The sequence below is a fragment of the Ambystoma mexicanum genome, chromosome 6q, assembly GCF_040938575.1.
Source record: "Ambystoma mexicanum isolate Mex_15411 chromosome 6q, UKY_AmexF1_1, whole genome shotgun sequence".
In the NCBI taxonomy this organism is placed as follows: domain Eukaryota; kingdom Metazoa; phylum Chordata; class Amphibia; order Caudata; family Ambystomatidae; genus Ambystoma; species Ambystoma mexicanum.
Window position 1 is genome coordinate 1,532,794,705 of NC_090937.1, and position 23,428 is coordinate 1,532,818,132.

Below are 23,428 nucleotides of genomic sequence, written 5' to 3' on the forward strand. Positions count from 1 at the left end.
GATCTGCTTCCTGTAGATGGCTGCTTATATGGGATTTGTACACCTTGTTAGTTATGTGTATTCTCTTCTGGACATTGTTCTTGCCATTATTGACCGCTACCAGGTTCTTGCTACTAAGGATTTTGTGTCATTTTGTCCCCCTCTTTTGCTACACCAACGTTTGCCTGCATGACAAGTCCATTTAAAAAGCTTCAGTATATATGTCCTGTAAAATGGCTTCAATATTGCCAGAACACAACAAACAAAAAACACACAAAGGTCAGTAGAGGATCTTTCCTTCCCCACAAAACTCAATTTGCAAACACTATGAGCAGAACCCGGATATCGAAGCTAGAAAGCAAGAAATATGAGAAAATTAAACCAGAGTGCATAGGCTAAATCAAATAACATGCATTTTTTCCTATCAAAGAACGATAATGCAGAGCAGGAATTAAGATCCAGTGTTGCCATCAGTAAAGCAAGTGAAAGTTAAGATGCATGCTTGCTCTAACACTCAACAACCATCATTTACCACACTATACCTTGAGAAACAGGCAGAAAGGAAACATTTCTGCTCACCTCCACAGACCGCTTGATACCGAAGCAGCATACATCAACCATCACAGAAGAACATTCAGAGAATAATGGACTGTGGTAACTTAGTTGGTACACGTTATGTCATCAGGCAGGTCTTAAATGGCTGGTGATAACTGATGCTTGCAGAGTAAGAAATGGTGTACTGGGTGCATACCCAGGCAATTGTGGAGGCAAGTGACATTTTATGCCTTGCTAGTAGTTTGCAATTTGAATATTTTACGCTTTTTTACCACCACAACCTTTACAATGATTAAGTGTAAAAGGGCAGAGTGTGTTTTTTTCTTTTGTATAATGAAAATCGCCAGCTTTTGCCATCATGTATTCCATTGTTACTGGTGATTAATAAAGCGCTTCATGACAGACTCCCGCACCCCCCCCCCACTTTCTAAGCGCTCGACCAGGTATCAAGCACATGTTGTATGGCATGGTCATCTACCAAAGACCTCAGTGCATTTTGCAGGTACTGCCATAATATGCTCGTTCACACACATTATTGTATGTATTGCAATCACATGCCATATCAAGCCATTCGTCAGGAACTTCCAACATAAACTCAGGTATTTTCCAGAGACGGTTATCATATTCACAGATGTTAAGACTTTACCAGCATTTACCTATTCTTTGTCAACTGTTCAGCTGTACACACACAATATACTATATTTTTTTCTTTTTCCACAAAATGTGTAGGCATGCACAGTATATAGAAGGTGTTTGACATCAAATACCCAGATAATGAAACAAGTTAGCAGGCATTGCTATATTTTTGCATGGTGATGTATTGATATTAAACACGCGAGTATTCTCACAATTTGCAATTATTAGCCTAGATAACCAACATAGTTTACAAGCTACTGTAAAACAAAAGAGGTGATGGCTGGACGTTTTAAAGACCATATGCAAATCATGCTTGGTCCCATCCCAAAAGGGCAGTCCAGCCCGAACTGCTTGGTCACATCGCTTCTGCACGGGACCACAAGCAACTCCAGACATGGTTTTGTCTCATTGTTTGCACAGACTCATTTACTGGGTTTTGCTAGACGATAAAAGCTACTCTTACTAACTGCCAGGTTTGGCCATCCGATTCACAGGCCTCACACTATTTGGCATCTATTGATATCATTTGTTCAGATATTCACTTCACGTCCTGTTCATCATCTGTCACTGTTCCTCAACTAATCACCGCCAGGTCATGTGGCAACTAACCAATGTGTAAACATCCTTCCTGGTTTCATGCTAAAGATACTACGCCTGCAGCAAAGCTGTCATTTAAACACGTGCGTGTTTTACAGAATTTTCACATTAGAGACCTTATTTTTACGCAAAATTAAAGCTGGGTCAGTGGAGTCCCTTTTTCTTTATCCGTTGAAAATAAAGCTCATCACACTAATAGTGCTATTATTGTCAGCATAGATTGCATCTTTGATACCACTGGCACAGTATTACTTGGATTCGTTGACAACTGTTTTTGCGGCAACAGCGCGTGTCGTCAGATCATCGAGCAAAGTGATGCACAACTGTGCGGCAGAACTTTGGAAGCTTCTTTCAATTACTTTTTTTAAAACGTTTGTTTATTTATTTATTGGCAGCATAATAAGAATACAATGGGCCTCATTCCGAGTATGGCGGTAAGGGATAGCGGCCACCGCTAACGAGACCGGTGGCGGTAATCCCTTACCGCCATACTCCGAGGTTCCCTTTGCGCCCTCGCCCTTAACGCCTGCTTTGAGCAGGTGTTAAAGTCGAGGGCGCAAAGGGGCCTCCAGCCAATAACGGTGACCGTAATGAACGGTCACCGTTATTTGCATCTTCCCCATTCCCATTGAGCCCTATGGGGGCTCATTTGGGAATGGGGAAGAGCCTTGGTGAATGGGGAATTACCGCCCCGCCAACCTTGGAATGGGGCGGTAATTCCGCCATCCACCAAGGCGCTGCCGTTCCGGGTACGGCGTCAACCAAGGCGTTAATAGCGCCATTGGTTAGCGCCGTACTCGGAATGAGGCCCACTGGGTTACAATCAGTCAGATGACATACAGAGCTTCATAGGCATAACAGTTCTATTCAGGACATATTTAAATAGGTATGAAACGGGCAGATAAGGTTGTTCTCTATTGTATATCGCGGATATACACAGTTATAATGGGCATTCAGATATTGGGGGACAGGCTGGACAGGTAGGATTTAAATTCGGCCCATACATCTCTGTGGCGAGACATAGGGGGCAGCAAGGCAATGTGCAGATCCTACGAGTTCTGGGTCCAGGTAAGAGCCTCTAACCAAGCCTTGTCATTGGGTGGGGAAGACATCATTCCATTTCTGTAGTATACATCTCTTAGACATCATGCAGCCTGTATTTACAAAGGACCGGAGTCTCTTGTTTGGTAGGTTCTCCCACTCCCCGAACAAAGCTCCCATTGGGGAGTGTGCTAAGGGTGTCCACAATTTCGGATAGAGTGTCCAAAACAGAGTTACAAAACCCCTGCAACCGGTTGCAGGCACCAGAACATGTGCATGTGATCAGCTTGGGTACAGTGGCATTTAGAGCAACAATGTTCAGTAGTTTGGTACATTCTGCTAATCTTCATGGGGGTATAGTACAGTTTGTACAGTAGTTTATATTGCATACAACTAAATCTGAAGTTTAAAGACACATTTTTGGTATGAGCACACATTCGCTTCCATCACACAGCAGATAATTCTATCCCCACATCCTAAAACCAGCTACTCCTCACCTTGGAGGTCGGCATTGGATGTTTATTCAGCAGGATTTTGTATAGTGTTGAGAGTAGACGCCGACTACCACTCGAGCTTGCAATGTATACTAATGCTTCCGTATTCTAAAATACTGCATGTGTTCCACCCGTGTGCCTGTATGCCCCCGCCCCAGGTTAACGGGGAGATAAATTTACCATCCGGGAATAAATCGGCCATCACCTTATAACCCAAGCGGTATCCCAGCTCGGTCCGAGCCCATGGAATCTCCATAGTCTGAGCCATTTATAGTATGAATGTACAGTACCATGCGCAGCAAAAAATTGAGCGCCAAGCTAGTACCGTGGAGGCCATCGGGTCGAACAGGCAGTCGTCTTTTTATTTGCGGCCCATTATCAGTGTCTTTAGATCAGATCTGCCTGCTGCTATGCGTTTGACATGTGGGGATTGTAGCTTCTCACCATATCAGTGGTGAACTGGGCCTGTACCGCTACCCTGTCATAGGAGGGGGTCATATCAGTCCACATCTTCCGGACCACCCTGGAGTGCCATAGGAATTGTGCGAAGTTCCCGTAGGGTCTAGTGAAAAAGGACTTGCCAGGCCAAACTTGGAAATTAGCAAATATATATAACAGTTTAGGTACTAGTATCATTTTCATCAGAGACAATTTTCCAGCCATCATGAGGGGGAGTGCCCTCCATCTGTTTAGCCTGCTTGTCACATAACCCTTGGCCTCTAGGTAGTTGTTTTTCAGTACGGTGGACTTTGCCCCTGAAACCACCACACCCAGATATTTAATCCCATTTTGGGGACCAACAGAGAGGGTATTCGCCCTGTGGCTTTTTATTGCCACTAGTCAGCGGGAACTTCTCTGATTTTAATTGATAGTGAATCTGGAGAAGCCGCCCAGCTGAATTATGTCTCGGAGGACAGGGTCTGGGTTTACTTGAGGGTCTCTAACATACAATAGCACGTCGTCTGCATAAAGTGAAACTATCTAAAGCGATCTCCTGAAGCAAATCCCACGGTGTCCATGGCGGGCACGGATCATGTCTGCCATTGGTTCGATAACTAGGGCAAACAGGACTGGAGAAAGTGGGCAGCCCTGGTGGGTCCCCCTCCCCAGAACCAAGGGATCAAACACACATGAATTAACCAGCAATCTGGCCGATGAGCATATATAAAACAGCTTGATATAGCCGAGTATCATTGGGCCTATACCCATCTTCTCAAGCACCACCCGTAGGTATTCCCATGAGACCATATTGAAGGCCTTTTGGTCATCGATACTTAGAGCACTAGAGGTAGGAGGGGGTCAAATCCAACCTCTCCCCAGTAAAGTACATGACTGGGAGACTCCCACTACTCAAACCCAGGTGAGAGCCTTTTTGGGCCTCACTGGGTATTATTGCAATTTCATGGCAGACTATGGAACCATAGCTGCACCCCTGACAGCTCTGACTTCACCCAAGCAGCCTAGGAAGGTTAATTGGACAAAAGAATGTCAGAGGGCCTTTGATGGCTTGAAAAAAAGTCTGTGTAGGGCACCCATGCTGTGTGCGCCTGATCACAGCAAGCCCTTTATCGTTCAAACTGACGCCTGCGACACCGGATTTGGAGCTGTCTTCTCCCAGTTAGATGACAAAGGAAGAGAACATCCGATCATATTCATCAGTAGACAACTTAAGAGTAGGGAATTTAGGTGGGCTACTGTTTAAAAGGAATGTTTTAGTACAGTTTGGAGCCTTGGGCGTTTTAGACCCTACCTTACCGGGTCTACCTTCAAGGTCCAAACAGATCATAAACCCCTTAAGTGGCTTATGCAGATGAAGGGTGAGAACCCGAAACTGCTCAGGTGGTCCATTAGCCTGCAAGGGCTAGACTTTACCATTGAGCACAGACCAGGGAAGAGTCACGATAATGCAGATGGCCTTTCCAGAAGGTATGTTGACCGTCTGGATGAGGGTGTCTATCTCGTGGGAAATTAGGCACCCTAACCTCAGTCTTGGGGGGGGGGGGCGACTGTGATGCTGGAAATGCATCGGAGGGACAGGGCCTCCCTATCCTTGTCCTTTACTGCTTTATATCGTGTGTTCAGTCGTGGTTTCCGCGCAGGAGTTTGTGTGGGACTCCTGGCAGTGCAGCTCTCTCCTTTGGTTTGGTGAACAGACTCATGGGATACCCTTATGGGTGTGACCCACAGGGCAGGGTACGGGCTGGTGGTAGCTCTGTGCTGAAATGACTGGTGCCCTAAGTATCCTCTATTTTGGGATGCCCTGGCCCTGTCATTGGAATCGGTAGATTCCGGATGGAGACAAAATGGCCCCCATGGCCTCTTGCCTTCCATCGCCTATTACCTTGATCTTCTCGAAGTCCCGGGAAGCCCTGACGCTGTCCCTTCCCCCTGACTGGCTGTTGGGTGGAAGTTCCATATTTGGTAGTGTCGGGAAGTGCCGACTAGATTGGCTGGAGCCTTCTCAACGACCGTATGTTGTGGGTACGCCTGTGGGTGGGACCTGGGTGAATGGAGTGTGTGACAAATACGCATTCTATGTTGTGGGTGTCTAGTATCTGGTGTTTGACACAATGGCTGAGACAGCCCTGCCCGAAACCGGTATGAATGCAGTTTGGAGTGTTGAATGGCTCGGTACTTGTCCCAATACACATAACTTGTTGTGCGTGCCTGAAGAGAAGTGAATGGCCTGAATGCACCGTGTGCCTGAGTGGCCGCCTGCCTGCCTGAATGCCCTTAGTCGTGATTGGATGCTTGAGTGTGACCCAGCGGAATGAATGGGAGATCAACAGTATATCTGGGGACCTCTCACTGCTAGGCATCGTGTTCAGAAGCTGAAGTCCACTACAACCAGTAACTGGAGTAACTGAAGCTTGATCTTGAAGGCCGGCTGGATGAGAAGAATTGCTGTTGCTCTCCTTCGCAATCTGAAAGCTGTCGTGCCTCCAAGAACTGACCCAGAGAGGACATGGTAAGGCGCCCTCTTCCTGAGCTCCGGGGACCATCGTGCACAGCTGATCTTTGCCTAAGCTCCCTGGTAGACAGACCTTTGACAGGCTGCCGACCCGATACGGGGACTGCTTCGGAACCCCAAGGAGAAGCGCCCGGACTGTTGTCCGCCACTGTCGACGACCGCCGTCACCGACCGGAGCCGCCGTGCTCCAGTTTGCCTAAGAACTTCATTGATCCAAGGACGCTCTTGTCCGCATCATCGCCGCTTTATCCTGCCGGAGAAGGGCTGACTGTGGACGTGCCGAGGAGCATCCACCAGTGGGTTTCCCGCCACCCAAAGACCACAGAGACGCCGACGACTTGACGCTCTTGCTGGGCCACAGTTCTTCCAACTCTTTGCAGTCCACAACTATCGACAGCGAGGTGCCCTGCACGCCTCTTCCTTGCAGGACGTTTACGCTTCCCCGTCAATGAGCACCGCTAGGAACGATGCAGCCACTTCACTGTCGTAGGTCAACCTGTTCTCTGTCGGACATTCGGCAACCTGTGACTCCCACCTGAAAGGGTGGACACTCAAGAAGGGCCGTTGATTCCCCGACGAGGAACGCTACAACGCCAGGTACTGTGGGGTTGCAGAACTATTGGAAAGTATAGTGGGAACAATATATGGACTGGGCTTGTATCTTTCTTCTACAGGTTGCCCAGGTGGGGGGATCTCCACACAGAACTGTGTTTAACGGTAGTTACCAGTATTCTGCCAATAGTTCAAACACCTTGCTTTCCTTCCTCGCTCTACTGCTGGTTTCCTCTTTATTTTGATCTGTGTGTCATTCTGACCGTATGCACTTTAATGAGATCTAATAACGTTAGTGGTACCACTTTAGAAACTGTATATATTTACCATTGTTGATTTCTGAGTACAAAGTGAGTTATCGTGATAGTGTACGTGACCTTGAATATTAATTATATAAAGACTGTTTTAACCGATACAGTGTGTGGACATTCCTTTGTGGGTGCTTGGGGACTACACTGTACTTAAGAACGAGCTCGCATCACCTCCTGAGAAGCTAGGCCTTGATCGCTCGACCACGCACCAATAATAGAAAATCTCGTCTGGGGTCATCTGTGCCTCTCCTCTACCATAAAGAGAGCGGAAGTACAGACCCCCCCCCTCCGGTCTTTACAGGCGGCACGTCTGATGCTGACAGGAAGGAGTTTCCATAGTCTTGGGGCTTAGGCAGAGAAGGCTTGTTTTCTGGTCCGTGATAAGTTAGTAGAGTTCTTTTTTTTTCTCCAATGCAAAGTTTTCTCCTTTACAAAATTATTAATTTGTACAACCTTAATTGGTGGAGTACTAGGAATACATTCCGTATTCATACATTACTATTGAGACAAGGAAAAAAAAAAACTTCCCCACTCTTCTTTATATTTCTATCATGAAATGTATTGCATTGTCTTTCAGAGATGTTATTGTGACGGAACAGAGAAAATGGAAAACCCATGTAAGAAATTAGGTAAGCCATTGTGTAGATCATGTATTTGTTTGTATATTGTTTAGAAATATTATGGCTATGGTCTGGTAGTATTCTGAAATAAATAGTGGGCACGGCCATGGCTAGTTTTGTGGAATAAATCTATGGAATAACAAAACCCTTGAAATACAAGGAAAAAAAACGTTAGTTGCATAGACATTAAGGTGAGACCTTATTGCAACAAGAACCCTGAAATTCAGCTAAAGCCACCTTAACTTTGCGCCCCCTGCTGCGTAGCCTATGACCACAATGATGACACTACCAATAACATCACTAATTACATTAAAAAATTAACCGGCATTAAGCATGGCCTTCAGCCATGGACAGTGTGCATGGCCAAATATATATTTAACATATTAATGGGCCACTAGTCATGGCCTTTGGCGATGGACCCTGGCCACTGCTGTATATTTTAAAACACTAACAGGCCGCCAATCATAACCTTTGGCCTGCACTAGTGGTTACAGCTATCAGAAGTGTCCACTCCTGAAGGCCATGGCCTGCAACACAATACTGGCCACGGGTCAAAGCCTTTGGCTGTGCCCACTATATATTCGGACACAAAATGGGCCACTAGCCATGGCCTTTGACCATGGTTGGTCAGTGGCTACAGCCTACGGCTAGGTCAACTGTATTTTTTCAAATACTAACATGCCACTAGCTATCACCTTTGGCCTTACCCACTGTATATTATAAAACACTAATTAACCATTAGCGATGGCCTTTAGCCTTGGCCAATGGCCATGGCCTTCCCCACTTTATATTTTAAAATGCGGCCACAAGCCATGGTTTTTTGGACATGGCTAGTGGGCATCGATTTTGGCTGTGCCCACTGTATATTTTACAACACTAACCAGTCATTAGCCATGGCATTTGGCCTTGCCCACTGTATATTCTAACATATTAATGGGCACTAGCCGTGGTCTTTAGCCATGACCACTGGCTACAGTGTTCGACCTTGCCCACTGTATTTTAAAACATTAATGGGCCACTAGGTATGGCTTTCAGCCATGCCCACTGTATCGTTTACAACACTAACGGACCAGTAGCTGTGTCCTTTGGTGATGACCAGTGACCACAGCCTTCGTTATTGCCAAGTCCATGGCTTAAATTGTTATTAAGATAATCAATGTTTTTATGGGAAAACCTATTAATGATGTTATGTCTAATACCATTATTGATGTAATCTGTTATATAAAATGTAATTAGTGCTGTCATCAATGATGGTATCTATGATGTCATTAGTTTTGTCATACAACATGTTATTAGTGACATCAGTGATGTCATTATTGTGGTCATAGGCTGTGCAACAGGGGGAGAGAAGTTAAGGTGGATTTAGCTGAATTGCAAGGGTTTTGTTGCATTAAGATCTCACATTAATGTCCCTGCAACTAAAGGTTTTTCCTTGTATATATATACTAGGGCGGCGGTTGCTCTATAATTAAGTTGAGTCGGACTCCCATAGGAACCCCTCAAAATTCTATTGTTAATAACTTTTGATCTGAGTAACAGATTTGAGCGACATTTCGAAAGTGATTAAAGACTTGCGCCCCTCCCCCAGACTGCAAATATTTGTAAAGATTTGTTAAAAAAGAAAAAAAGTTATTAAGAAGCCCATAAAAATTGTTTTCTAAAAGTGCATCCTACTTCCCAACCATTTTTCCATAGACAAACCAGGTCAATTTTTGCTAAAGCACACAGCCCAAACCACTGGATGGATTTGGACCAGGTCCGAAACAACTTGGGCACGAACATTGACACGCGGTCCATGCATGATTTGGGGTTTGTCTGTGCACTAGTTATTTCATTATTTGACAGAGAAGGGGGTGCCCCCTTCTGGGAGATGGAGGGGGTCTAGAGACTGAGATTTCAACACAAAGCTTTTTGTAGCCTCGGCTACAGCCTCGAATAGCCGACATCTCAAAACAAAATGCGCCACAGAAACAGCATGTGTTGTGGGGGAAAGGGAGAGGGCAGGGAAGGTGAGGAGGACATCTGGGTAGTGGGTGGAGCTGGCACAGATGAGGGGAACACTTGGTGTGGGCCTGAAGGGGGGGCAGGAAAGCATTTGTTTTCTGCTGTTTTTCCGATATATGTGGCTATATTCGGGGCTATAAAGGACTACGGATAGCAGCGGGTAAGAGTAGTTCCGTGCCCGCAGTTTTTAAAGATAGTGATGTCGGGAGGACAACAAAAAAAAATCAATAGCCATGGCCAAAGTGACACGATTGCCATCCAGGTCTCCCATCCATGGAATAACCAGGAAAGACCGTGCTTAGCTTCAAAGTGAGGAAGGGGCCAGTCTCCTCAGGCTATGTTGCCTGATAAATCAGCAAAAGTTACCAGACCATTTAGAGAAACGGGCCCGCCATTTCCTTGCTTTTAGCAGGGGTGAGGAGGGGAAATTATGAGAGGGCAAGTTAAGTCATGAGTATTTGCCCACGCTGTGGCAAGAGAGTTTGCAATCCTGGACACTGGTGCTGTTATTTTTCAGAAGGCAGACACAACAGATAAGGGTTTTGAGGTTTGCAAGCTTGATCAAGTATTTGGCTACCAGGATTGTACTCCAGTTGTCATGTTCCCAGTGCAGATGCTTACCCACAAGACCACAAGCACTTGTTTCGTATCGGGATCTTGTTTACCAGGGAATCTTTCAGGACAGATTGCTAGGTTTAAAAGGTGTTCACCTTTCATACTTTGCCAGCATATTTATAGACCATTTCCTCGCTCAGATATTTTGTCTGGTGCTCATTTTTTTCTTTTTTAAATCCAATGCTATTTTGTATTGCAAACTTTCTTTTAAGGGGAAGGTTAAATGAAGTACATTTGTATATTTTACTTTAAGATATATGTTCATTTACTGTGCCTGTATTCATGGGTGCCCACTTTTGTTTTTCGCTATGGGTGCAGAAAGTACCTGGGCATATGTTATTCTTGAAGCCTGTCATTTTTTTCCGGTTTCCGTGCTGCTTAAATGTGGCTAGTTGGGGGTTGTGCAATGTATCCCAAGTCACCAAGAGACAAGTCATAAAACAAGGGGCTTAGAGCATACTGCTTAACCAAAGTGTGTGATCCATGGCAAATAATTGAATGTCACATCGCATTGCCTAAAACCATGTGAGTCCTCAAGGCCTGCAATCTTTCTACATAACAATACCACTGTCAAAACAGAACAAAATCAGTTTGCGAATGATGAACGTCTTTGAGCGAGTGTTTTAAAATATAGGCCATGGCAGGTGTTAGGCAAGATTGTGCACAGTATCCTTTGGAAGACTACAGCAACCTTGACCGTCTGCCGATAGGGAACCCAACCTTTGGTATAAGTCTGTACTACACAGGTTGGTAGTGTGGCTGAGCAGCCAGGCTCATCTCACAAGGGGTCAATGTGAGAAGTAGGGTTGTAACACAGAGTTTCACAGTGACAGTTATTCAAATAAACACTTACACTCAAGGTTTCTTGATTAAACAATTATTAATTTATTTAAAAGTCAGTTATATAAGCCTTCTTCAGAATGGAGCAAAACATTTAACATTTAAAGTGCACTTCAAAACACACTCTGATTCTCTAAATCAGACAATACCCATTGGGGATGGCACACAGGCACTTCCTACACCCTAAGGTGACTTAAATAGTTAGGACACTGTGGACTTGATTGATCACTGGTACATTTAGAGCAATACTGAGTTTAGTGTTAAGGATTAGATATGGGAATAAAACAAAGGTTAACAAATAATTCATAAACTGGTAAGTACTTTTAAAACCATCCAATGCAAAGGAAATTAACCCTTTCCTGGGGGAAAGGCAAAAGCACAAAGTCAGAGGTAGAAGGGTCTCTCATGGAGCCAGGACAGTCAATGTTAATTGAACACAGTCTAGAGGAGCTGAAGATCTTCTTTGCAGGTGAGTAAATCTTGGACAATGTTTTTAGAAAGGTTTGTAGAAATAAGATTCACAGGAGGGGCCACAAGGTGGGAGGTTTGTGAGGGGCAAAGCTGCAAGCAACTCTGCAGTGGCAACTAAGGCAGTCTCAACTGAGAACAAGTAATGATACACAACAAGAGGTAAGTCCTCTTATGTTTACAGTACCTTTGGTTAGAAGAAATGGTTCCAGCCAACTGCTGTTCCTGTGTGGCTTTGCAGATCCTGTGGTTCCTGGGCCTCTGTCCTCGGGAGAAGAGGGAGGACGTCTGAGGACTCCTGCAATACAAGGGGAAGATCGGCAGCAGCAATGGGCACATTTTAATTCTGCTGCAGTTCGCGGTTTCAGCTCCTCGCGTCTATAGCAAATAGCAACACCGCGGTTCTCGGATACCACTTCAGACTTTCCTCGCGTCTGGGGTTCAGCACTCTGTTAAGGTGGCTCAGGCTTGGTCAGTACTGCTTCAGGGAAGTCCGGAGGATCTTCCTGGTGCTCGGGTCTGACTTAAAAGCGATGCACTCTATCTGGTGTTCCTCTCCCTGGCACTTCGATTTCAACAACAGTGGAATTAGCTTCAAGAGGATGTCCAGGCAAGTTCACTTTGGGTTGATTGGTCCCAGCAACCCAAGGGGAGAAGTCGTCCTTGCAGGGCTTCTCTAGTCTAAACGAATTCGGAGCTTCAGCAATGCAGCAGGGCTTCACCGGGCAAACCAACGGTCCAGGAGTTGCAGCAGGCATCTCTTCCAAGTTCTTCTTTGGATTCCTTCGTCCAGTGGTCGACTCAGCCTTCCAAGCCAGCCAAAAAGCCTTGCCTTTTATGCAGGTTTCTCCGATTAATTCCAGCCTAGCTGTCAATCACACAGCAGGGTGGCTGTCCTCCAAGGACAGCCAGCCATCCAATAACCTTTTAGGTGTATTCCTGTAACCACGGGGATTAAGCACAGAGAGTTTTGGGCACCTCCCTCACTTCCTGCCCCTGTCAGACATACTGGAGCCAGAGACGAGCTTCACTCGTGAATCCCGCCAAAGACAAAATGAACAAAGAGACCAAACATGGTTTGGCGCGCAGAGTAAATCTCAAGAAGGACCTTTTCACAAAGAAATGGTGAAAAAAGAAGACCGGAGCCATTTTGACAAAACACAGCCCACAGTAAAAACACATAACGGTAGTAAAAGGTTAACCACTGCCACCAGCCATTCATCGAGGAAAGGGTAACATAAAATTGTTACACGAGAAGCTAGACAAAGGGGATACTAAGTAACCCCTCCAGCACCCTATTGTAATGTGCTGGGTCTAGAAAGTTACAAATGTAAGTAAAGTCAATTTCACTTGACTGCTCTTGGAAACAGTAGTTTCACCAAGAGAAGGTACTTAAACCTTTGGGAAATCTAAGAGACTTCCCTGTGCCACTGCTGTGTCACAATGTAAATATGATGCCTATGGATTTTGTCAGACTCCAAAGTCAAAAGAAACGCAGAGGTCAAATCACAGAAAAATACATGAGAGTGGGAAAAAGGTCTCACTCTCTCCAGGTTAGAAACCAAAAGTCCTAAAGTCCAGCAAAAAGAACTGGGGGTCTCTAAGGTCGGAGGGAATTAGCACATTTCTGAGAATTCTCCCTAACAGCTAGTGGTCTGGTAGCATTTTAAAATGGACAGTGGGCATTAATATGTTTTAATATACAGTCGGCACAGCCAAAGGTCGTGGCCACTGACTGGTATTGTGTTGAAGACCATGGCTAGTTAGTGTATATAATATACAGCAGGCACGGCCAAAGGCAATAGCTAGTGGCCAATTAGTGCTGTAGAATACACAGTAGGCATGGCCAAAGGCCATCTCTTATCGCATTTTATTATTTTAAAATATACAGTGGTGTAAGCGACTTCAATTCAACACTACAGCTAAGTCAATGCCTAGTCTGGGATGCTGATGGAAGCCCTTATTGATGTATTTTTATGTCCAGTACATTTACTCTGGATAACAACCCTTATATAACACCCCTCTCTCAGAATCCCCCTGACCCCGCTGAGCCAAGAAGTAGGTTTGTTTTGCAAATTAAAAGGTTTCTTTGAAAATTAAACAATATATATATATATATATCACACTTTTATAATAAATTAATATTTGATAGCACACTTGTGAATATGAGCAGTAATCAGCAATAAGTAATCCAACAGTAGCACAGTTCTTGGTTACTTATAAATAGGAACAGAAGAATAAGGTGGCAGAGAATGCTTTATATGGTTCAAGGAAAGGCAAGGTGAGACAGAATGCAGCACGGAAATAACCTTGATATGATTTCAACCAAAAGATAATATGATCACTTTTTCTTGAACAATTCACTCCCCCCCTATGCAATGTAAGGAGATGAAAAGGAAAGCACACAGTTCTCAGGAATGCAATCAAATATAATTCAGTTCCCCCTTAGCAAGCTTACAGGAAAACAGGTAGGAGTTTTAAACACAGGCAATATACTTTGATGTGGTTGCAATTAAGTGAAAAATATGCTAAAAAGGCTTTCAATTCCCTATAGGAGGTTCAGGGTGAGTGAGAGATACTTAAATTAATTCAGGATCACTTTAGCAATGCTCTATGAATGATTGTCAGGTTGCACACGAATTTCAGCAAGGAAAGCAAGGACAAATATTTTTACACGTGGCTGAAATTAAGCAAAATGTCAAATCGCGGCAAATTTAGTCGCGTGCGTCGAGCGCAATTACGGAGGCACTATAAAGAGTAGGAAGTCGGTTCTAGGCTCTTTGGAAACCTTATAATCTTAGCTTTAAGATGACAGTTAAAACCCGCTCCTAGCCCAGACGGTTCCGGAGATACGGCCGATTTAGTATAGGTAGTTTTTCGGATTTTAAATTTTAAAGCTTAGAATGACAGTTTTCAGTTTTAAAAATGACAGAATGACACGATTTTAGGAGGCAGTTCTAATAGGCTAAAATAGTTTGGATTAGATTATTTTAAACTAAGAGATTGGTTTTGCACAGCGAGTACTCGCACTATATTTATTAAATAAGCCGTCAAGGTCTGGTCAGGTTGGACGGGACTTTCGGCGGGTGGTTCTGAAATCCTGGCTATCAGGGTCAGCTCTGCTCTCTGGGTCTGTCAAGCACTGGTTCTGCTCACAACGGTCTGGTTTGTGGTTCTCTCTGGTTCCGGATACAGCACTGCTTTCTGGATACTGCTACAGGTTCTTGCAAAAGTTCTTGGCAAAGAATTCAAACAGCTCGCCCGGCTGTTGAATAGTTGGTTGGTTTTGAGGCCTGCTGAAGAGGATTCAGCTTGTGGATTCAGGCCTCTCTGCTACAAATTCTGGAGTTAATTTCTGGTCTCTGGAGATTGATGGATTTGAAGTCTGGATCTCTGGATGTGAAGTCTGAAGTCTCCCTGCAAAGCGTCCCGCAAGAAAGTGGAAAGTGAATGTCTCTACCTGGGTTCCAGTGGCTCTTTTTATGTGTTTAGAAAGTGGGTGTGTGCCTGGGCCTAGCTAAGCCTGCCCCTCTCACTTATCGTTGGCCAAGCTTTCCTCTCTCCCTTGATTGGGGGAAAGAAATGGAGTGTCAGAGTGATGCTGTAGGTTTTATGGTCAGAGGAACCTCCCCTTGTCAAATTGCACACAAATCTATTTCTGACCCAAATACATATTTATCTATCTACCATTTTTCTAATATTATAGGTCCAGTTAACATATTTTCTGTAGCACCAAACCATCTGATCCCTGTCTTTGTACGATGTTGTGTCCACTTATGACAGAATTCCCCCCTTTTCATCCAGATAACGACCTCTAACCCTTTCCAAATTTTACACACATGTGCACCAGGGATATGGGTTCCAGATGATAAAGTGTCAGATTTTTAACATGCATACATTTGGAGTAACAACCTTTTTTCCGCTACTATCCCCAAGAACATACCACAGGGTCCTAACACCTCTTAAAATGTGCACAGAAAAATCACAAAAATGATGATGTTATTTATATAATTTTGACAAGTCCGCACTGTGAATTATCCATCTTTTTAAAATCATGCTCTGGCCCCAAAGGGGTGTGGTTTTCCAAAGCACATGGTGGAATTTCTGGTTTATCCACTTCCCCCAAGCTCAGCTTGCTTCTCACAGGCACTGCCCCTCCCAGTTTCTCCCAAGAGGAAGCCATTTTACGACCCCCCCAATATAACATTTGCCTGAGTCCCGGACAGTGCTTTGTTTAGTTTCCTGTAGTCCCCAGGTGCCACTCCCCTAATTCAATCAGAGAGGTGTCATCCCCTTTTGGCAGGGGCAGCAGAATGTAGCCAGGCCTGGGAAGAGTTGTTGAGCCAGTCAACTCCTGTCGGGGGTAGTTGTCAGGCAGAATTCAGCTAAATGTACCTTTAGTTCCCAGTTTTCTACATTCAAATCCAACTTACAATTTTTGCACATGCAGCTAGAATGCTGATTCTAAGTTCAAAACTATGACATTTAAACAGTTGCAACCTATGTGACACTCACAAGTAGGTCACTCATTTATTCTAAACATTTCGATTTTAGTGGCTTTAAACCCAAATTCACTTAAGCTGCTGACATCCCCAGCTATTTTTATATATACATTAAATAATGACTTCCTTCAAGTCATTTCAGAATATAGTTTTACATTGTATCCACCTCTTAGCAAGTCTTTCCTTGGCCTGGTTTGGGTTCATTTGTTCAGTTTTACACAAAAGTCTGGTGGTATTAAAACGCCGGCTTTCTGATAGTGGTGAACACCAGTATTGCATCCATTTTGACATTAAGAAAATGAATTCCACACAGTTCTGGGTTGCTTTTGGCAATCAGCATTGCCATTCCCAATGGTTTCAGGCTACTGTGTGTAGCCCAATGGTGGTTTTAGGCAGTGCCCTCCTGTGCTCACAACATAGGCAAAAATGGGTGGCAGCCTATTCTTCATGTTTTCCCTGTGCACTCTCTAGGGAGTTCTGGCCATCATGATGTTTTCAATGCCAGTAATGCACAGTTTTATGGTAGGGCTTGGATGCATGGGTAAAAACATCCCACAGTGGACATGCTCAAAACATGTACAAAATGCTCAAGGTCATAGGCCATGGCTGGTTGCATGCTAGAATATATAGTGGGCACAGCCAAAGATTGTCGCCACTGGCCAGTATTTTACTAAAGTCCATGGCTAGAGCCTGATCAGTCTGTATAATATACAGTGGACACGGTTGAAAGCTGGATCCACTGGTAAAGTACAAAATCTGTATCTATGACTAGTAGCCTGTAAGTGTTTTAAGTTATTCGGTGCACATGGGTGAAGGTTGTGACCACTGCGTAACTGAAGGCCATGGCTAGTAGCCATTCATGTGTAAAAATATAGTTGGCCATGCACACTGACCATGGCTGAAGGCCAGGCTTAATGGCAGTTACTGTTATAATGTAATAAGTGATGTCATCAGTGATGTGATCTGTGATGCACAACAGGGGAAGCAAAGTTAAGGTGGATGTAAGTGAATTTCAGGGATTTTGTTGCGTTAAGTTTTCCCCTAAACATCCCTGCCACTAAAGTGTTTTCCTTGAATACATTACAGGGCCTGCGGTGTTAGTGTTGATGTCCTGGGTGTTAGTCTTAGCAGTGCACGGTGGTGGCGCGAGTTATGGCTGCTTAGAATATATGTATCCATTTGAATGACTTGAATGGCTCACGGTCATTGACGGAAACCGTGGTTTGGGTCTGAAATGAAGGTGCCTTTCTACATGTTACCTTTGTCCATGGTAACCTCCTTCACAAATGTGATATTGCGTCATAGTTCGGAACTATAGCAAGGAAAGGGTGTAGACGGATCAAAGGCGGTGATATCTGCAATATTCTTTCAGGCCGTACAAGAAAACAATTCTGCACCTGACAGACAAAAAGGTTAAACATAGAGGAAAAAGCAAGGACAGCCCTGGAGATAAGCAGGAAGCCCCTTTTATACATAGCATAAAACAGCCAGAAGAGATGGAACGGTGACTCTTAAAATGATGTCCTTCTATGCAGAGGTTGGTAAGAGACACCCGGTAGCCCCCAATGCTTATTGGCCACCACGACAAGAATGTCAGCGGCCTCTCGACACAGCGTACGCCCACCTTTCATCAGTGGGTTTGCAGAGCATGGTGTGGTGCATGATTGCTAACTATGACCGTTATTCATGGTAACACTAAGTGCATCCGTTGGGAAGGGCAAACTCAGGTCTGGTGACCTCCCTCATCTACCAGCGAGCCCACACAAAGCTGTGAGGAAGGGGGCTGCACGCCTATTGCCTGTCGCCTACTACTCATATTTCCCTCAAGACCACCCTCCCACCATCCAAGCATGTGCCGAGTGTGTGCTTGCCACAACTCGGAACAGGAAGGTGTGATGGAAGAGCCAGCCACTCACACTTTGGCAGCACCTATTAGGTTTACTGGTGCACAATGATTTGGGATCTAAGACAGTCGGCGTAGCACCAGTACTACTCCTATTGCACAGTACAAAGGAACAAGGCATGCGGGTGCACGAGTAACTCCTACATCCAGCAGATTCACGGGGAGCGAAGAGGAAAAGGAAACAGACCGAAGGAATTAAAAAGCAGGTTTCTGAACGGCCAGTGTGTTTACTCTGCTTTGTCCGTTTAATCAAACAGCGTAGAACAATAGTGTATGCAAAACACAAGCTTACCCATATACAATGTTGCTCAAGGACGATCCTCACATGCAGCTGTCAAAGTGTACGAAAAGAAATAGTGGAACTACGTTCCTTGCTGGCCTTTCCCCGCCCCCTACAAATCCCCCCTCCCACGTGCCATATAAACCCCTAAACACATGCGCCTGGCGTTTAAGGGAACGTTCAGTGCACTGTGGTGCAAGTTTCAACTTCTTCCTACACCCCTATTTTACAACGAAACCGAACGGTTTCTTTTTAAAATAAAAGTATAGGAACAATAGAACTTAATTCAAAAGAGGAGGAGCACCACTCCCAACCGTTCTGGAATGGTTTGGTTTCGTGGGTGTAATTCTGATGGTGAAATATTGTTCTAAGATGAACTATCGATGGATAGATAGCTCACGGGTTGGACGCTGGCCTCTGCCATGGGTTCAACTTGTACTTGGCAAGTTCCAATCCTCAAAAGACAGCCCACCACATTTTACGGGAGTACCATTACATGATTAATAACATTAATTATTACACCAATTGGAAGCGGAACGAATCAGACAGGAAGCCCTACATAAAATCTCATTGTATTATTATAACTCTATAGACGTGAAGCTAAACAATACGTTTTCACAAGGACTGTCTGCCGTTTGTGACATCGAGAAGTCCATTTATATTCGTATATCCTTTTTTACTTTACCATCAAACAGGGTAACAATGGCTATTAATAAAGCGCATAGAAACAGGTGTGATCCAGCCTAAAGTGCTATATAAATAAATATTATTATTCATAAAATATTTTTAATAAGAAAACTGAACAAGCGGGTTAAAAACGATCCAGGGACCAAAATAGGGAATTACATGTGCCATGTACAGCACAAACTATATTCGTGTTGCTACACAGACAGACTAGAACGCCAGCCACGCTTTTCTGATCAGTCAGTCAGTATCACATCACTTTGTGTTACTATCCCAAAATCTTAGAAATTCTCACACAGGTGATGCTCTACTGCCACTTGGTCTAAAAATACCTTGTTTGCATGACTTACTACTAGGAAATAAAATCTATAGTAGGTAGGACAGCTCCAGAAGTGTCATTGCCCTTTTCCTGCCACCTGTTTCGAACTTCTAACCTGAAGCATAAAATATTAATCAGACTAAGGGCCAACTTAGCCGTGTATCCTTCTGCGCTTTATAAATGCACATACCTCTAGTAGGACAACAGGGACACAATCTCTTTACAGTGCTACAAAAGGCAACATACCCAGGTGTGACGACTTTAAGTGGCCCAATAGTCTAGAATTACCGGACACAAACTCTTAAGAAAAGGTCTGATATTGAAGTGTCGGCCTCTTTCAATTTCATCAAACTTGTTTGACCACTCCACTCCCTTACCTTCTGTTGTCAACAACATTCACCTTTTATACACGTGTATTCTTGACTATGCCCTCTTGGCTCAGGCTTGGCAGTAGCAGAAATAACAGTCTGGTGTTTGACCTGGGTGGACAGGGGCATAAAATGATCTTGGGAACCAAAGAAAACGTGGCCCATAGTTGCAAATGGTAATTCACTCCTTTTGTGACAGACAGTTTGAATATTACCCAAGGGGGTGTTTTTTTGTTATAATGTAAGCAAATTGTTCAATGTAAAGAATATTTATTCAGCAACCATGGTCAAAACGGCTAGCCGCATTGATAAGGAACTCATCAAAGTGGGCCACTTTGACCAGAAAAACGGGCCCACACTAGCATTGTGCGTTTTCTGGTTTGGGCATTGCCCTATTGCCCTCTAGGCCAGTCTGAACCTGGACCTGGGGCAAAACAAATAGCCTCCTGAGCAAATAAGCCACCAAACTTCCAGGATTGCCCGAACATGCCCCCCAAGCCCCACATCCATCTGATATTGCATTGTGTGCTAACTTACCATTTTCCATATCTGCCTTGGAAACACAAACCATTTATCACAATACTTTAGGACATAGCTGCATTCCTACAGAACTATGGTCCGCCAAACAGGACTAAACGTCCACCCATGCAATCACAAAACATTACTCTTTTCTGAATCCGTACCATCTATTTCCCGCTTTCCCATCCCCCATCTTCCCCTTCCTCATACTACGGTCTGGTTACTCCGGTTGGTGGCACAGAACCCCGCTCCAGGGACAGGCCAGGTGCTCTGAAACTAATGCATAGAAATGATGTCGTACAACAAACCCACTACTGTTGGAAAATCCAATATATTTAACTTCCCATCTGAGGTTCTCTTGTGCGACCCAAGAATAGACCAAACAACGAAGCCAATGCAATCTAAATTTCCACAAATTACTCATGCCAGCCAAGAGGTTCAAGAAACATTAAATGTTAAGAAAAACAACTTTTTGAAATAAACATTCAGTTCTCACCGATAAAAAGGCAAATGGCGAATGAAATTAAAAGGAAACCCACTTTTCTTCCTCCCTCATTGCAGAAGAGGGTAAAGGCGGGAATCACTGATGAACACCCTGGGTCTCAAAAGTGCAGTTAGGACAGTCAGACTGTGTGAAGGTCACAGGAATATAGCGTCAAGGGGAGCATAGGTGCAGGTTGACCATCACACGAATCAAGACCGAGTCCGTTTTTTATATCCCTAACCTGTATTCTCTACCCGTCACCCTGGAACCCCCTCTGGAAGTGTACCCTTATTGTATCCGTGTTCCTATTGCTGCATCTCCTTCCTGTATGGCACCGCATTGCCAACGAGGGTCACACTACATATAGTGCAGCAGATACACACGCATACATGCACTGGGCGGTAGTGGGGCCATCCCACCCGTGATTGCGTTTTTAATGGCGCCTGATGCCCATCTTTTCATGACATTGTGGTTAGGTGACCCACACCCTGAGGTGCTTTTTTAAGAGGACAGAGGTGAACTTGTGCAAGGCCCTGCATTATTTAAGGTGGAGGCTTCGGCTCTGGGAGTTCTTGGGTGCTGCAGCTTCTAGACTTCTGATATGCGCTGGTATCGAAATAAACATTTGATGAGCATGAGTATAAAGGAGTTCCTGGCTGTCACTGATGACCCAGTGAGCAGACTCTGTGACTGAGGCAATACATAGCGAGACACTGATCCAAACTCCCACATGAGATGCCAATTTACATGTTTTCACCATTATGCCACTCCCATCCGACGTTAAACATCCTCTAGGTGTGCCCTACAGTGCTTTTGGACCACTTCCCAAATCAAACAAAGTTAAATATACATAGGTGTTCTTCGATGGCAAGATGTGGCCTGGAGAGTTAATAAACTGGCTTCAGATTGCTCTTGGTGTCAAGCTAACTAGGCATTTATTGGTCACAAGCAGATGGAAATATATTGAACCTATTGTGATCCCTACAAGATTGCCCTGCAGCACACACACACATTCCAATAACGCTGCATTACTAATATTTATTGTAAATACAAGCAAGCAGCTCAAGACTTTTGAGCCAACAAAGGTGACATTTCTGTTCCAAAAATAAGAATCTTTCAATTTAACTCTCAAATGTAAGCTCCACGTATGCACAGTGGTCTAGCAATTTTACTGATCAAGTCATTATTTTGAAACATGTGTATTCTTTGCCTTGAGAAATAAAGTACATGTTTGAATATGCAACATTTCTTACCTTTATGTAGTTGACAAATTCTGCCAGAACGCTGCGAGACTAGGTAGAGTGGAGTAAAATAATAAAATACAAAGAAAGGCAATTTAGTTCACCTATCCATTTCTTAAGCTTAATCTAAAAAATAACACCAAGCACACTCAAGTAAAAAGAGCACAACTAATCAACTAAATACAATCGAAATTTCCAAATAGGAGTCATATCAACCTAGAGATTTAAGAATCATATGAAATAGTAAAATATATATGTACGCACGCTGTGAAACGTGAACCTGTTCAAGCAGTTTTTGGGAAATTCATCAATGAAAAATTCATATTGACTTGCTAGCAGAACTTACCCAATCCGGTCACCAGGATGCAGGGTTCAGGGCACTGTTACCCTGTATTTTGCCTCCACGTCTAGTCTCTGAAGTAAGAGATCTAGGGACCCATTACATTAAAAAAAATACAAGCATTGGCAATGCCCACAGTTTAGGCTTTGTGTAGGTCTACAAAAGGCACTTAACAGGCAGTAGTGGTATTCTGGCCATTGATGGTACCAGCTGCAAAATGGTGCAAGTACCTGGGCGTCTAATAGCAATGCCTGGCAAATGCCCAATACTTCTACAAAAGCGGAAACCATTGGCTTTACCAATACTTGTTTTTAACAGCCTTCAGTGAAGGACACGCATAATGCTTATAAATCGAGTGACTGAAGGCAGACCTAGTTAAGACATTTTTATTACACCAGTGGCACGTTTGCATCTCGAATTAAGCCATTAACTCAGAAGAGTGATTTTGAAAAACACTGACAGACACTTTGATAGCAAAGTTTGATGGTACGCCTTGAATAAAGCAAGCTCAAAGAGTTTCCCATGAGGAGATATTTTGGGCTGGGAGGAGGAGGAAGTGGGTGGGAATGGCCATAGGAATTAACATGGCCAGCAATGGGTGGGCAAACACCTAGAAGCTGTGTGCCCCTCCTCACATGGCATGTGCCCTATCTGTACTCTAATGCAATAGTCGCAGCTTATAAGTGGCGCACGCATCACCTAGTAGTCCAAACTAACGAGCAGAATCAGATAACACTTCATAGGTCAATACCTCCGGGGGTAAATACAGCTTGGGCTAAATACCATCATGGTAATTACTGCCAACAGGAATACTTTTCCTGCACGTACACACATACCGCTGGGCTAAATACATCCAGGTATAGTAACCGACGAGGTAAAAACGCAGCAGTCACATTTCAATTTCTGGGGTTGACATGTCATCCCTAATGCACTAACGACTCTTCCATTATCACGTGTGTGCATTGTTCATACAAGACTCATTCGCCATACAAAAGCCGCTATTTATAAAGTACACTTTTTTTAAGGATAGCTTTTGCTTAGATGTTTTTTTTTTCATAATGGGAATGACAGTAAGTAATATCATTTTTCTGGTTGCATTCTTAAT

The 23,428-nt window shown here is 44.1% G+C and overlaps 1 protein-coding gene across 1 annotated transcript in view; it reads right to left on the reverse strand.

The window, feature by feature from the left end:
* Positions 1-23,428, reverse strand: part of DDRGK1 (DDRGK domain containing 1) — a 180,770-nt gene that overhangs the window by 37,142 nt on the left and 120,200 nt on the right. The window contains exon 6 of the mRNA XM_069632243.1: positions 21,996-22,034. Within this exon, the coding sequence (XP_069488344.1) occupies positions 21,996-22,034 (39 nt within the window). The remainder of the gene's footprint in view (positions 1-21,995; positions 22,035-23,428) is intronic.